Source organism: Macaca thibetana, chromosome 18, assembly GCF_024542745.1.
Source record: "Macaca thibetana thibetana isolate TM-01 chromosome 18, ASM2454274v1, whole genome shotgun sequence".
NCBI lineage: Eukaryota > Metazoa > Chordata > Mammalia > Primates > Cercopithecidae > Macaca > Macaca thibetana.
In genome coordinates, this window is record NC_065595.1 from 49,733,196 (window position 1) to 49,746,732 (window position 13,537).

The 13,537-nt window shown below is 37.4% G+C and overlaps 2 protein-coding genes and 1 non-coding gene across 10 annotated transcripts in view; 1 reads left to right on the forward strand and 2 right to left on the reverse strand.

The window, feature by feature from the left end:
* Positions 1-4,069, forward strand: part of DSC3 (desmocollin 3) — a 52,769-nt gene extending 48,700 nt beyond the window's left edge. The window contains exon 16 of one of the 2 annotated variants that reach the window (XM_050768267.1): positions 61-4,069. In XM_050768267.1, coding sequence (XP_050624224.1) covers positions 61-258 — 198 coding nt within the window. In that variant the 3' untranslated portion in view covers positions 259-4,069. The remainder of the gene's footprint in view (positions 1-60) is intronic. The other variant, XM_050768268.1, reaches the window with a different exon arrangement.
* The window catches only part of TTR (transthyretin), a 1,143,467-nt gene that overhangs the window by 578,733 nt on the left and 551,197 nt on the right, over positions 1-13,537 (reverse strand). The window lies entirely within an intron of this gene.
* LOC126941572 (U6 spliceosomal RNA) lies at positions 10,213-10,322 on the reverse strand. The gene has a single exon (XR_007721359.1). It is a non-coding gene; the product is annotated as a U6 spliceosomal RNA (small nuclear RNA).

Consider the following 13,537-nt stretch of genomic DNA (forward strand, 5'->3'; position numbering starts at 1 on the left):
TTCATATATTTAAGTTGTTTAAAACTATAATACAATTCATTTTTTTAAAAAATTTTACAGAAATTGCATCGATGTAATCGGAATGAAGACCACATGCCATCCCAAGATTATGTCCTTACTTATAACTACGAGGGAAGAGGATCTCCAGCTGGTTCTGTGGGTTGCTGCAGTGAAAAACAGGAAGAAGACGGCCTTGACTTTTTAAATAATTTGGAACCCAAATTTATTACATTAGCAGAAGCATGCACAAAGAGATAATGTCACAGTGCTACAATTAGGTCTTTGCCAGACATTCTGGAGGTTTCCAAAAATAATATTGTAAAGTTCAATTTCAACATGTATGTAGATGATTTTTTTTCTCAATTTTGAATTATGCTACTCACCAATTTATATTTTTTAAGCATGTTGTTGCTTATCTTTTCCAAAAAGTGAAAAATGTTAAAACAGACAACTAGTAAATCTCAAGCTGCAGCATTGAAATTAAGGTCTCTAAAGCATCTGCTCTTTTTTTTTTTTTTAACAGATATTTTAGTAATAAATATGTTAGTTAAATATTAGTCCAACAATAGCTAAGTTATGCTAATATCACATTATTATATATTCACTTAGAGTGATAGTTTAAAAAATAAACAAGAAATATTGAGTATTACTATGTGAAGAAAAATTTGGAAAAGAAACACTGAAGACTGAATTAACTTAAAAATGTTGCAGCTCATAAAGAATAGGGACTCACCTCTACCACACTACCAAATTCATTTGACTTTGGAGGCAAAATTTGTTGAAGCGCCCCATGAAGTAGCAATTTTCCATAGGAATATAGTTGGAAAAAAATGTGTGTACATATATTATTATTAATCAATGCAACATTTAAAATGAAATGAAAACAAAGAGGAAAATTGTAAAAACTTGAAATGAGGCTGGGGTATAGTTTGTCCTGCAATAGAAAAAAGAGAGAGCTTCCTAGGCCTAGCTCTTAAATGCTGCATTATAACTGAGTCTGTCAGGAAATAGTTCCTGTCCAATTTGTGTAATTTGTTTAAAATTGTAAACAAATTAAACTTTTCTGGTTTCTGTGGAAAGGAAAGAGGGAACCTGATGGAACAGTAGGTTTGCTTTGCAGTCTGTTTCAAGATTTCTGTATCCACAAGTTAGTAGCAAACTTGGGAATACTCGCTGTAGCTAGGGTTCCCTGATTTTTGGTAGCAAGGGTCCAGAGATGAGGTGTTTTTTTGGGGAGCTAATAACAAAAACATTTTAAAACTTACCTTTACTGAAGTTAAATCCTCTATTGCTGTTTCTGTTCTCTCTTATATTGACCAACATCTTTTTAATTTAGAACCAAATAACCATGTCCTCCCAGAGTATAGAGGCTAGAGGCAGCTGAGGGGCGGATCTCACTGAAAGCACCCTGGGGAGATTGAGTGTCCTTAGGCCTAAGCCCCACAAACTTGACACCTGATCAGGGCCTGAGAGCTACAAAATTTCATTTTTCTCCTTACCACCCTTCTTCTGAGTGGTATTGGCGTGAATCAAGGAGAGCTAGGCCTCGTGGGCCCCCTTCTTTCAGCTTTCTGCTAACATTGTCAGCAACACCTCCAGCAGAGATTCCCTTAAGTGACAAATACTCCAGGTTTTCCACCATCCTTCAGTGCGAATTAATTTTTAATCAGTTTGCTTTCTCCAGAGAAATTTTAAAATAATAGAAGAAATAGAAACTTTGAATGTATAAAAGAAAAAGATCAAGTTGTCATTTTAGAACAGAGGGAACTTTAGGAGAAAGCAGCCTAAGTAAGGCATTTGGAAGTCAGAGGGCAACATGAAGATGCAGGCCTTCTAGGGCAAGGAGAGGACACAAGGACTATGGGTGAGAGTAAAGGCAACATCATCTACTTCATACTTTTTCCTAGGCTTGGCACTGCCTTTTCCTTTCCCAGGCCAATGGCAACTGCCATTTGAGTCTGCTGAGGGATCAGCCAACCTCTTCTCTATGGCTAACCTTATTTGGAGTGAGAAATCAAGGAGACAGAGCTGACTGAATGATGAGTCTGAAGGCATTTTCAGGATGAGCCTGAACTGGTTGTGCAGAACAAACAAGGCATTCATGGGAATTGCTGTATTCCTTCTGTAGCCCTCCCTCTGGGCACTAAGAAGGTCTATGAATTAAATGGGTATCTAAAATTCTGATTTATTCCTACATTTTTTGTTTTCTAATTTGACCCTGAAATATATGTGTTTTAGATTTATACTTTTTATTTTCCTTTTTTTTTGAGACAGAGTCTCGCTCTGTCGCCCAGGCTGGAGTGCAGTGGCGCGATCTCGGCTCACTGCAAACTCCGCTTGCCGGTTCACGCCATTCTCCTGCATCAGCCTCCCGAGTAGCTGGGACTACAGGCGCCCGCCACCACACCTGGCTAATTTTTTGTATTTTTAGTAGAGACGGGGTTTCACCGTGTTAGCCAGGATGGTCTCGATCTCCTGAGCTCGTGATCCGCCCACCTCGGCCTCCCAAAGTGCTGGGATTACAGGCGTGAGCCGCCGCGCTTGGCTTTATTTTCCGTTTAAAGTTTTCTTATTTTAATGTAATCATTTTGAACATGTGTGAAAGTTGATCATGTGAATTGGATCAATCTTGAAATACTCAACCAAAAGACAGTAGAGAAGCCAGGGGGAGAAAACTCAGGGCACAAAATATTGCTCTGAGAATGGAGTTCTCTGCAAGCCTCGTTGATGAAATTGTCTACTGTAACCAGAAGCCAGTTTTATCTAATGGCTCCTGAAACACCCACTGTGGTTTGCGCACTCCCTCACTCGCCAATCAAAACGTGCCACCTCCCCAAGACCTTACTAGGGCCGACAAACTTTCTCAAATAGCAACCAGTATCACTTCCCTGTTTATAAAACCTCTAACCTTGTCTTTGTTCTTTGAACATGCCGAAAACCACCTGGTCTGCATGTATGCCCTAATTTGCAATTCTTTTATCTCAAATGAAAATTTAATTTCAGGGATTCATTTCTATGTTTTATTTGACTTTCCCATATGTAGTATTATTATTTCCTTATATGTATAAGGTGAAATTTATGGTATTTCAGTGTGCAAGAAAATATATTTTTAAAGCTTTCATTTCTCCCCCAGTGAATGATTTGGAATTTTTATGTAAATGTACAGATTGGTTTTTTCTTATTTTTATAAGGAAGCAGCTGTCTAAAATGCAGTGGGGTTTGTTTTGCAACGTTTTAAACAGAGCTTTAATATTGCTGTTAAAAGAAGTTCCTTTGCTTTTAAAGAAACGTGGCTGCTTAAAATAAGCAGAAATTGGATGTGGAAAGTAATATTTACAGATATGGGGGGATGTAATAAAACAACATTAACTTGGTTTCTTGTTTTTGCTGTATTTGGAGATTAAATAATTCTAAGATGATCACATTGCAAAATTGTGCTTATGGCTGGCATGGAAATAGAAATACTCAATTATGTCTTTGTTATACTAATGGGGAATATTTTGGACAATGGGTCATTATCAAATTGTCGGCATCATTAATATATATTGTAATGTTGGGAAGAGATCACTATTTTGAAGCACAACTCTACAAATGAGTATCTATGTATACATATGTATAATAAATTTTGATTGGGTATTAAAAGTATTAGAAGGTGGTTACAATTGCAGAGTATTCCATGAATAGTACACTGACACAGGGGTTTTACTTTGAGGAGCAGTGTAGTCAATGGAAAACATGAGTTAAAAAGAAAAGCAGTCAATATTGCAGTCTTGATTCTGCCACTTACAGGATAGATAATGCCTGAACTTTAATCACAAGATGATCCAACCATAAAGGTGCTCTGTGCTTCACAGTGAATCTTTTCCCAATGCAGGAGTGTGCTCCCCCACAAGCATAAGACTGATCATTTCAAAAATGTATTAGTTATATCAAAAGCCTTAAAATTTAATATAGGTTGAACCAAAATTTCAATTCCAGTAACTTCTATTGTAACCATTATTTTTGTGTATGGCTTCAAGAATGTTCATTGGATTTTTGTTTGTAATAGCAAAATATTGGATAAATTTCACATGTCCCTCAGTATTGATTTGGTTGAATGTTGGGTCATAATGGTTGAGAAGCATGGATGCTAGAGCCAGAATGCTTGGATATGAATCCTGGATCTGTCACTTACTTTCTGTGTGACCTTTGAAAGGCTACTTATTTCTTCTCTTAGCTTTCTCATTAAAATCAATGAACAATGCCAGCCTCATGGGGTCATTGGATGATTAAATTAGTTAATATACTTAAAGTACATAGAACCCTGCCTGCACATAGTAAAATAATTACAAGTGTGAGTAGTTGGTAAAATTATGTAGTTGGATATACTACCGAACAATATCTAATCTCTTTTTAGGGAAATACAGTTTGTGCATATATATACATATACATACATGTATACACACACAAATATACACATATGTGTGTGTGTGTGTGTATATATATATATATAATCCCAAAACATGATTTCCAGACAATGGAATTGATAATTTATTCTTTCTGTATTGATTTTTTCACAATGAACACTGATAACACTTATTTTATTTTAAGTTCCAGGATACATGTTTCTTAAATTTAAGAAAAAGGTTACTACCAGCCTAGACAGTTTCTCTTGGCTCTTATACTATTTAGAATTAGGCTCAGTTTCTAATTGGACAGAAAAATTAAATAGTATTCAGAATATGTTTACAGGCTTCTCTATTTGACAGATTATTTTGATTGCAAAGGTTTGAATCTCAGAACCTTCTTTTCCCTTTACTTAAAAAAAGTGGTAAAATTAATAAAACATGGTTATGAGTAGTTAAAATTCATCATTTTCACCATTTTAAAGTGTATAATTCGGTGACTTTAGTACATTTGAAATGTTGTGCGACTGTTACCACTATCTAGTTTTGGAACATTTTCATCACCCAAAGAGGAAACCTTTTAAGCCGTCATTCCCCTCTTCCCCTCCCTGTATTATTCCCTGGCAATCACTAATATCTTTTCTGTCTCTATGGATTTGCCTATTCTGGACATTCATATAAATGAAATCATACATATGTGGCTTTGTGTGTCTGGCTTCTTTCACTGAAATGAGGACGTTTCATGCATCTCTTTACTTGGGAATGAAATCCTAGAATATCTTAAAGGACTTGTTCAGGCTTTTCTTAGGAACAAATATGATTATCAGTCATCTCTCAAATTCAAAATGCGTATTTTTAAAAGGAACGTCAAATGAGGTAAAGCAAAAATTGATCTGACAATAAGTATAACAGCATGTACAAATACTTGTTATTTGTACAAGTATCATATCTTCTTGGCAAAAATTTTTCAGCTATAAAAATTGGTTAGCATAAATGATCACAAAGAAACCTGACAATGCAAATACTATAAATGGTTTAATTTTATATAAGGGGCCAATCAATCAAATGATTCAGTTTTTATTGTAAAATATAAGCAGAAAATAATTCCCATTCAAATAATATTAATGAAATAATTTAAAAAATTAGTTTAACTTTGCTTTGGAAAAATTAAAATTGTTTAATTTTATTTAAGCTTAAAATACCTTATGGATAAAAATTTATAAATCCAGGCATAATTCTAATTATGATATCTGTACTCAAAAGGGTAAAACCTTCTAAAAAGTTGAAACTTGAGTTGAAAATCTGCTGTTGTTCACATCTGAACTATCTAAATGGATCCATCTTTCTGTCAACGTGCTCTATACGTTAGTCAGCATGCTGTCTAAAATAGAATCCATTCTGGAGGTTAATGTCTGCTGAAAATAACATGCTACATTCCTGTGCCAGAACGCGTTCTGTGTAACACCACTGAACATCTTTAGGGAGTTCTTGCCTAGACTTTTTACATTCATGACTGAGAGTGGCTTGCACTAAAATACTAGCCTCTGCTCTAAAATAAATTCACCAAAAAAGTAGCAGCATCAAATCTACTTAGAAATGATCACATTTGCCTCTATATAAGATGATCTTTCTCCCAGACTGTGCTTTACTGAATCTCAAGAGCCCCCCCGTACCCCCCGCCCCAGCAGCTTCTGTCCCTGTCTGTTGGCTGCCCAACATTTTACCTTCCAGAGAACAGAGAGACCACAGGATTTAGTATGGGCAATGGGGTAGACCTGGGAAGATGGGGAAGAAATTAGTTTTCTCCTGAAAAGCATGAGATTGTAATACACACAAATATCCTGTAACACTTTTTTTTTTTCCTTTTCTGGTGTTTGATTTGTTCTTATTGCCCAGCTCCCATCCCATTTAAGCAACTATGCCTCTCAGTGCTTGTTAGCTACTATGTAAGTAAACCATAAAATTAACGTGGAAATTCCTGGTCTGAAGCTCCCAGGTGACCCTGACCAGAGTAAGTGCTGCCTCAGTGATCACCTGTGTAAGTTTATGACCAAACACCAGGTGCCGTCCTTACCCAGAACTCTTATTACCCCATAAGAGTAGGCAAAATTTACACTCAGTCTCAGAAACATCGGGGTGAAAATAAAATCCCAAAAGACTGAGATTTATCTCCACTACTTTGATTCAATTAGGACTCTAAATAGAAATCGACCAATAGAAAAATAAAGGAAGCTAAATTTCTGGAACGTAGGAGAAGTGAACTGAGATTCTTACCCACTAGTCAAACAAGAGAACAACTGGAAATTAATGACAGAGAGGCAGAAACATTTCCTTTCGCGATAAACTGGTTTGCACTTTTTGTTGTTGTTTTTTTTTATTTTTGGACGGGGGTGGGTTATGTAAGTTCCACGTGAGTCCTCCAGGTGGCAGGGCCTTGTTGTTCTGCCTTTGCCTCTGGGCACCAGTGTGCATGGCTCCTTTTCAGGTTTCTACAAGAAAGTGGGGAACACACCCTTCAGTGACTCAGACCTCTCCCATGCCCATGAACAAACAGGAATAGACACATGGGGCTGGACAGACACATTGACAGTGCCAGGACTGTTGTTACTAAAGATAACTTCAAAGAGAAAAGAGTCTTCAGAAACCAATTTGAAGAAAGCTACAGCTGCAACTTACCCGTTCGAGAATATGCCTCTGCCTCCCATGCACAATGCAACCATAGTGGGAGGAGCATGCGCACTGTGAACGCTGTAAACCAGTGTTTTTTATTGGTTCAAACTAATAGATGCAATATGATTCCACAAGGAATCTGACTATTCTGCTACTGAATTCTCATGTAATTTATATTGATTTTGTTGTTTTATTTTCCAGATACCTTAAGGTAAATGTGTGTTGTGCAATACAAATGTATAATTTATTTTATTAAAAGATAGATTTTAGTTTTAACCTTAATAGATTCACTCCCTGTACATATGTAATCTGATTCTATATAAATTGCATTACCCGTTATAGACTTGTGTTGTGACATTAAAATTATGGCTCATAGACTTTTCAAGTTTCTGTGACATAATGTGATGTGTTCCAAGCTAAAGAAGACTTTCACAGAAATTTCTAATATGTTGAGAGCTCTCAGTTTTTTTTTTCTTAATGTGAATCATCACAGACACCTTAAAGCAGATACATATTATATAAGTTTATTTGGGGAAAGATAAAAAAAGGTCTTAAGCTTATAAGGCATAGAAAGAGAAAACAAAAGTAGAGAAGAAAGAAGTGACATGAATTTTCTTAGAATCATGTTGGTTTAGTCACATTTTTATTCTGTGGTTCTACCTTAGTGAAGTGGGATATCTCTGATCCACAAAGCCATGTCTCAGAGTAGTGTCACATGAATCCCTTTCTCAGTGTAACCTTGAAATGCTGTACTCTTCAAAAGAAAGCAAGTCACCTCATGCTCTTGATCCAGAAAGATCACATATAATTTAGAAGGAATTAGATTGTATTTATGTATTAACTTAGACTACAAATCACATCATCAATCACAAATTCCGATGTAGAAAATATGCCATTATTTTTTCATAACTTTTGTCTTTATCTTGACATCCTCCCCATTTAGGCAGGTGGCAAGAGTGAAATAAAAATACAATTTTATTAGGTTAAAATTAGGATTCTCCTCATTCTTCTATCCACAGATTGTGTCTGAATTTCAAGGATTATATGCCCCTTCAACTAATTGGAAATCAGAGTGAAGGATTTCTGCTCTTGAGATCTTCAGATGGAGGACTTGTCACATTTTTTTAAATGCTATTTTATACTAGTACTTCAAAAAGTTGTGATTTTTGAATCTAACCAATCTTTCTCACCAGATTTTCCTGGTAATTCAATTAAACAAATTGTGTCAGTGATCTGAAGTAATTTCCTATCTCCAGTCTATACATCCACATGCATACCAAACATATTAACAACAGAATCAGATTATTGTCTTGATAGATGAGGACAAGGCAACAAAAGAACAATGATCCAAAGAGAAGAACAACACATAAACACACATGCACACACACACACTCACACACACGCACACACAGAGACACATGCATACATGTGCACACACATGCACACACACACAGACACACGCCCACAGATGCACACATACAGGTGCACACACGCACACATGCGCACAGACATGCACACACACACAGACGCACACACATGCACACGCACACACATGCACACACACAGGCACACACATGCAGACTCATGCACACATGCACACACACAGACACATGCACACATGCACACACATGCACACACACACATACACACACACAAAATATAAACCAAGTTTGAGTGCAAGTTATGTTCTAAACAGATACAATAGCTGTTTGGCTCATCATGAGAAAAATGTTTAACTTTCCAAGTGACCTGGGTAAGCGACTCAGTTTCTCTGAGTTTCAGTTGGTTGTCTAAAACAGGGCTCTTCGTTCAATTGCTCAGTTATTCAGGCATTCGAATTTTGACAAATATTTCTTGGTGAACTATCACATGCCAAGCACACGCAGTTCTAGAGGCTAAAGATGTAGCAGTGAATAAAATGGTCAAAATCTGTGTTCTCTTGTCGAATGCATCCCAGAAACAAAGGAGAGACAGGTAATAAACAAATATACAAATACATGTATAATACATCGTGTAGCAATAAATAATATGAAGAAAAATAAAGCAGAGTGAGGGGCATAGAGAACAATGGCAGGTTTTTATTTTATTAAGAATGGTTGAAGGATGCCCTTATGAAAAGGTGGCATTTGAGTAGAGACCTGAAGGAAGTGAAAGGACGTGAGGGAGCAAGCCATGTGGGCATGGGGTAAAAATGGGCAGAGAATTTCTGGGGAAAGGAAACAGCTAACTCAAGGGCCCTGAGGTGCTATTTTGCTTGATATGTTCAATAAAGTGGATGCAACTGAACTTGATTGAGAGCGAGGAAGAGTGAGAGGAGATGACAAGGAGGCAACAGTGGGAAGCCAGGGTCTGTAGGGTCATTGACTATGATAGCAGATGGGAGGCCAGGCATGGTGGCTCACGAATAATCCTAGTGCTTTGGAAGGCTGAGATGAGAGGATTGCCTGAGATCAGGAGTTCAAGACCAGTCTGGGCAACATAGTGAGACCTCATCTCTACAAAAAATTGAATACATTAGCTAGTGTGGTGGCACATGCCTGTAGGCCCATTTACTTCGGAGGCTGAGGCAGGAGGATCACTTGAGCCCAGTAGTTGGAGGCTGCAGTGAGCTATGATTGTGTTACTGCACTCCAGCCTGGGTGACAGAGTGAGATCTTGTCTCAAAACAGACAAACAAATAAAATTTAAAAAGTAATAATGATATGGGATCTCACTTCAAGTAAGATCTGTTGGATGGTTTTGAGCAGAGGAGATACATGAGCTATAATAGTTTCTGCACCATAGGTTAAATGTTAGTACACATGTTTTCTTGTTTTTTCCCTTCTCTTCCTTTTCATCTTCTTTCTTTGCCTTCTCTGCTTTTTAAAACATTCTTTTATTTATTTATTTTTTTGAGATGGAGTCTCATTCTGTCGCCCAATCTGGAGTGAAGCGGTGTGATCTCGGCTCACTGTAACCTCCATCTCCCAAGTTCATGTGATTCTCCTGCCTCAGCCTCCCAAGCAGGTGGGATTACAGGCACACACCACACCTGGGTAATTTTCGTATTTGTATTTTTAGTAGAGACAAGATTTCACCGTGTTGACCAGGCTGGTCTCAAACTCCAGTCTGTTATTGGGATTACAGGCGTGAGCCACCATGCCCATCCCATTCTTCAATTTATATGAAATGTTTCACAAAGTTTGCATGTTATCCCTGTGCAGGGGTCATGCTAATCTCTGTGTCATTGATGTAAAATTTTAGTACACGTGTTGCAGAAGCCAACACTCTTTTTATTTTCTTCTCCCACCATCCGCCTCCCTCCACCTTCTCCTTCCTCCTTCTTTTGTGTTATTTTTTCTGCTTCATTGTTCTAACCCACAGTTAGAACTGAGTTTGCATCCCGGCTTTGCCACCTGCCAGATGCCTTATTTGCATGTCACAGTGGAGGCCCTATGTGAGTGACTCTGGAATATCATAGGGAATATATAAAAAGACCTGAACCAGCAAGTGTTCCTGAGAACCTAAGCTGCCAGGATCAACATTTGGCATCTTGTTCTAACAATGGAACTCTAACTTGCCTTCTAACATATCTTCACAGCAAGGAACCTGATCTGATTTCAGATCTGATGTCTTCCCTCCAGCCAGCTTACATTACCTGTGAATGTTTTGACTCCACCTCAAGTCAATCCACACTTGTTACAATGCTTGGAAAACATCCCCTTCACACAGAGCCCACATAGCCTTCCAAACCTTATGCCATCTTTTGGTCCCTCAGTCTAGGTTTCCTTTTGATCTTTGCACCAACAGTTCTACAATTTACACAGTGGTAAGAAAGGCAAAAGATATAAATATTTAGGCTCCGAGGAGCCTGTGAAACAAATATATGGATCAATCTTCCTTATGATTAAGCAGATTAAAACAAAGTTTTCAAGGTGATTAAATTTGGAAATTTGTGTAACTTTTATAATAAAAATCATATCAATTGTGTCTACTGACATTCTCTATAAATAGACGTAAGGTCACTTGTCAAATTGTTTTACTAGGGAGTTAATTCTACCCCTGAGTTTATGTATGTGTCTAAGTAACATATTTTAGATAGTTTTTGGAAGGAGTCAAACATGACTAATGTATGATATGGTAATTATTGATCCATTTATTATTAATTACTTCAGCTGTACCTTAATTCATAGTTAATACACTGTTTTATTTTCTTTACTTTTCCCTTCTTTATTTAAAACCAGATGCTTTATTTTACACACCATAAAAGCTCAGTGCAATTTAGGTGTGGTGGGTAGATATTTGTAACTGCTTTCTTCCTGCTGCTTTTACACGAATTGGCCAGGCGCGGTGGCTCACGTCTGTAATCACAGCACTTTGGGAGGCAGAGGTGGGTGGATCAGTTGAGGTCAGGAGTTCGAGATCAGCCTGTCCAGCGTGGTGAAACCCCATCTCTACTAAAAATACAAAAACATTAGCCGGCGTGATGGCGCATGCCTGTAGTCCCAGCTACCTGGGAGGCTGAGCCAGGAGAATGGCTTGAACCTGGGAGGTGTAGGTTGCAGTGAGCCAAGATCGCGCCATTGCACTCCAGCCTGGGTAACAGCAAGGATCCATCTCAAAATAAATAAATAAATAAATAAATACATACATAAATACATAAATAAATAAATGTACTTGAGATAATTTCCATGATAAGATTTATTTATTTTCCATAGCTTGTCAACACTAGACGAAAAATCCCAGTTTGGGATTACGGCCTATTTTTTTTTTTAATTCTGTTAAAACTTCTGTAAAGTTGATGAGGTTAAGATTTCAGGATAGAGACTGATCTAGGCGACTTTTTGAAAAATACATAATATTGTTAAAATGGCAATAAACCCTAGATTGATTTCAGATTCAACACAATTCCTATCAGAATCCTAGCTGGTTTCTCTGTAGAATTTGACAAACTGATACTAAAATTGATAAGGAAACTCAAGGGACTTAACAACAGCCAAACCAAATGAAAAAGAAGAATGAATTTGGAAGATCACACTTTCTGATGGCAAAACTTACTCTAATGCTTTTTTCACTTGTGGATATTCAAGTAATGTTGTCAGGTGGTGGTAAAATTAGCCTATTACCTCTTCTCTCTCTCTCGTTTTTTACATCTCTTCACTACACAATTTTAGTCGACAGTATTGTCTTTCATAGTGTTTACCTCTGTACTTTTAAATATGCTGAGACTTCTGTTACTTGAATTGTCCTCTTTACACGATATATTAAATATTTTGAGTCTCAGCTACTATAGATAAGGGAATTGGAATGTATGTTTTATTTTCCTCCTATTTCCCTTTTTCATGTCCATGTTTTAAAACAGATTTGTAATTTTCCTTTAGCTCTTTGGGCACATTTAAGACAGTTGTTTTAAATTTTTTTGTCTGGTAAATGTGCTGTCTAGGCTTCCTCCCAGCCAGTTTACGTCAATTTATTTTGTTCCTTTGAATGAGTCATGTTTTCCTGTTCCTTATTTACCTTGTGATTATTTTGTTGTCATTGCAAATCGGGCATTTCGTTATTATAATGTAGTAACTCTGAAAATCAGATTTTCCTCATTCTTCAAGACTTTCTATTTTTTAATTGTTAAAAGCTTCAGGAATCCATCTGTTTTGAGACATTTTTAAACTATGCAGCAATTATTCTTCTATATGGACTCATTGAAGCCTCTGTTCCTTTAGCTCATGTTCAGCAAGTGCTTTGAAAGAGATTTCCTTGAATGCCAGGAGTCGAAATAGACAAATCAACAAAAACGTCACCCTGCCACACACACACACACACACACACACACACAGGACTGAAAAGAAAGAACAACTACCTCTCCCAGTCTACACAAACTGACTTCACGCAGGGTCAGCCTTTCATCGGTTAGCTAGGCTCGCCCTGAGCCTAGGCCTCACCTTGAGGTGAAAGCTTAAGGTCTTCTCAGGACATTTCTGAGTGTGAATCTTGGCTGGACATGCACTTGTGATTCTCTAAAATCCCCTATGTATGTAAACAGTTGCTTTTCAATGTCCTAATTTCCCAGAGTCTTACCCCAGCTTCTCCTCTGGGCCTTAGATGGTCTATTATGCGTGATCTCTTATCCCAGGCATGTGTGGGTTTGTAGTTCCTTACAGCTTTTACGAGGATCTCGTTCTTTGCCTGTATTCCAAATTATGAGAGAGACTAGTGCATCAGTTCTTCAAATAACCTCCAAAAGGTTAGAACAGATATGCCCAGTAATTTGCAAATAAGGTATGTTCTGCTCCCTTCAATTTGAGGATGAGAGGAACTAGAAACTGAGTTGCTTTTTCCATGACCAAGATTACCACTGGGCCAGGGACAGAGTGGAGAAAGTAAAAACACCACAAAAGGTCTCCTACTGTTTTGGAGATACCTTATTGATTTGGTGTTTGCTTGGTTGCTATAAACCTTTGTTTTCAGAGCTCATTCAAAGTTGGTTAAGATCATTTGAGGGTGTT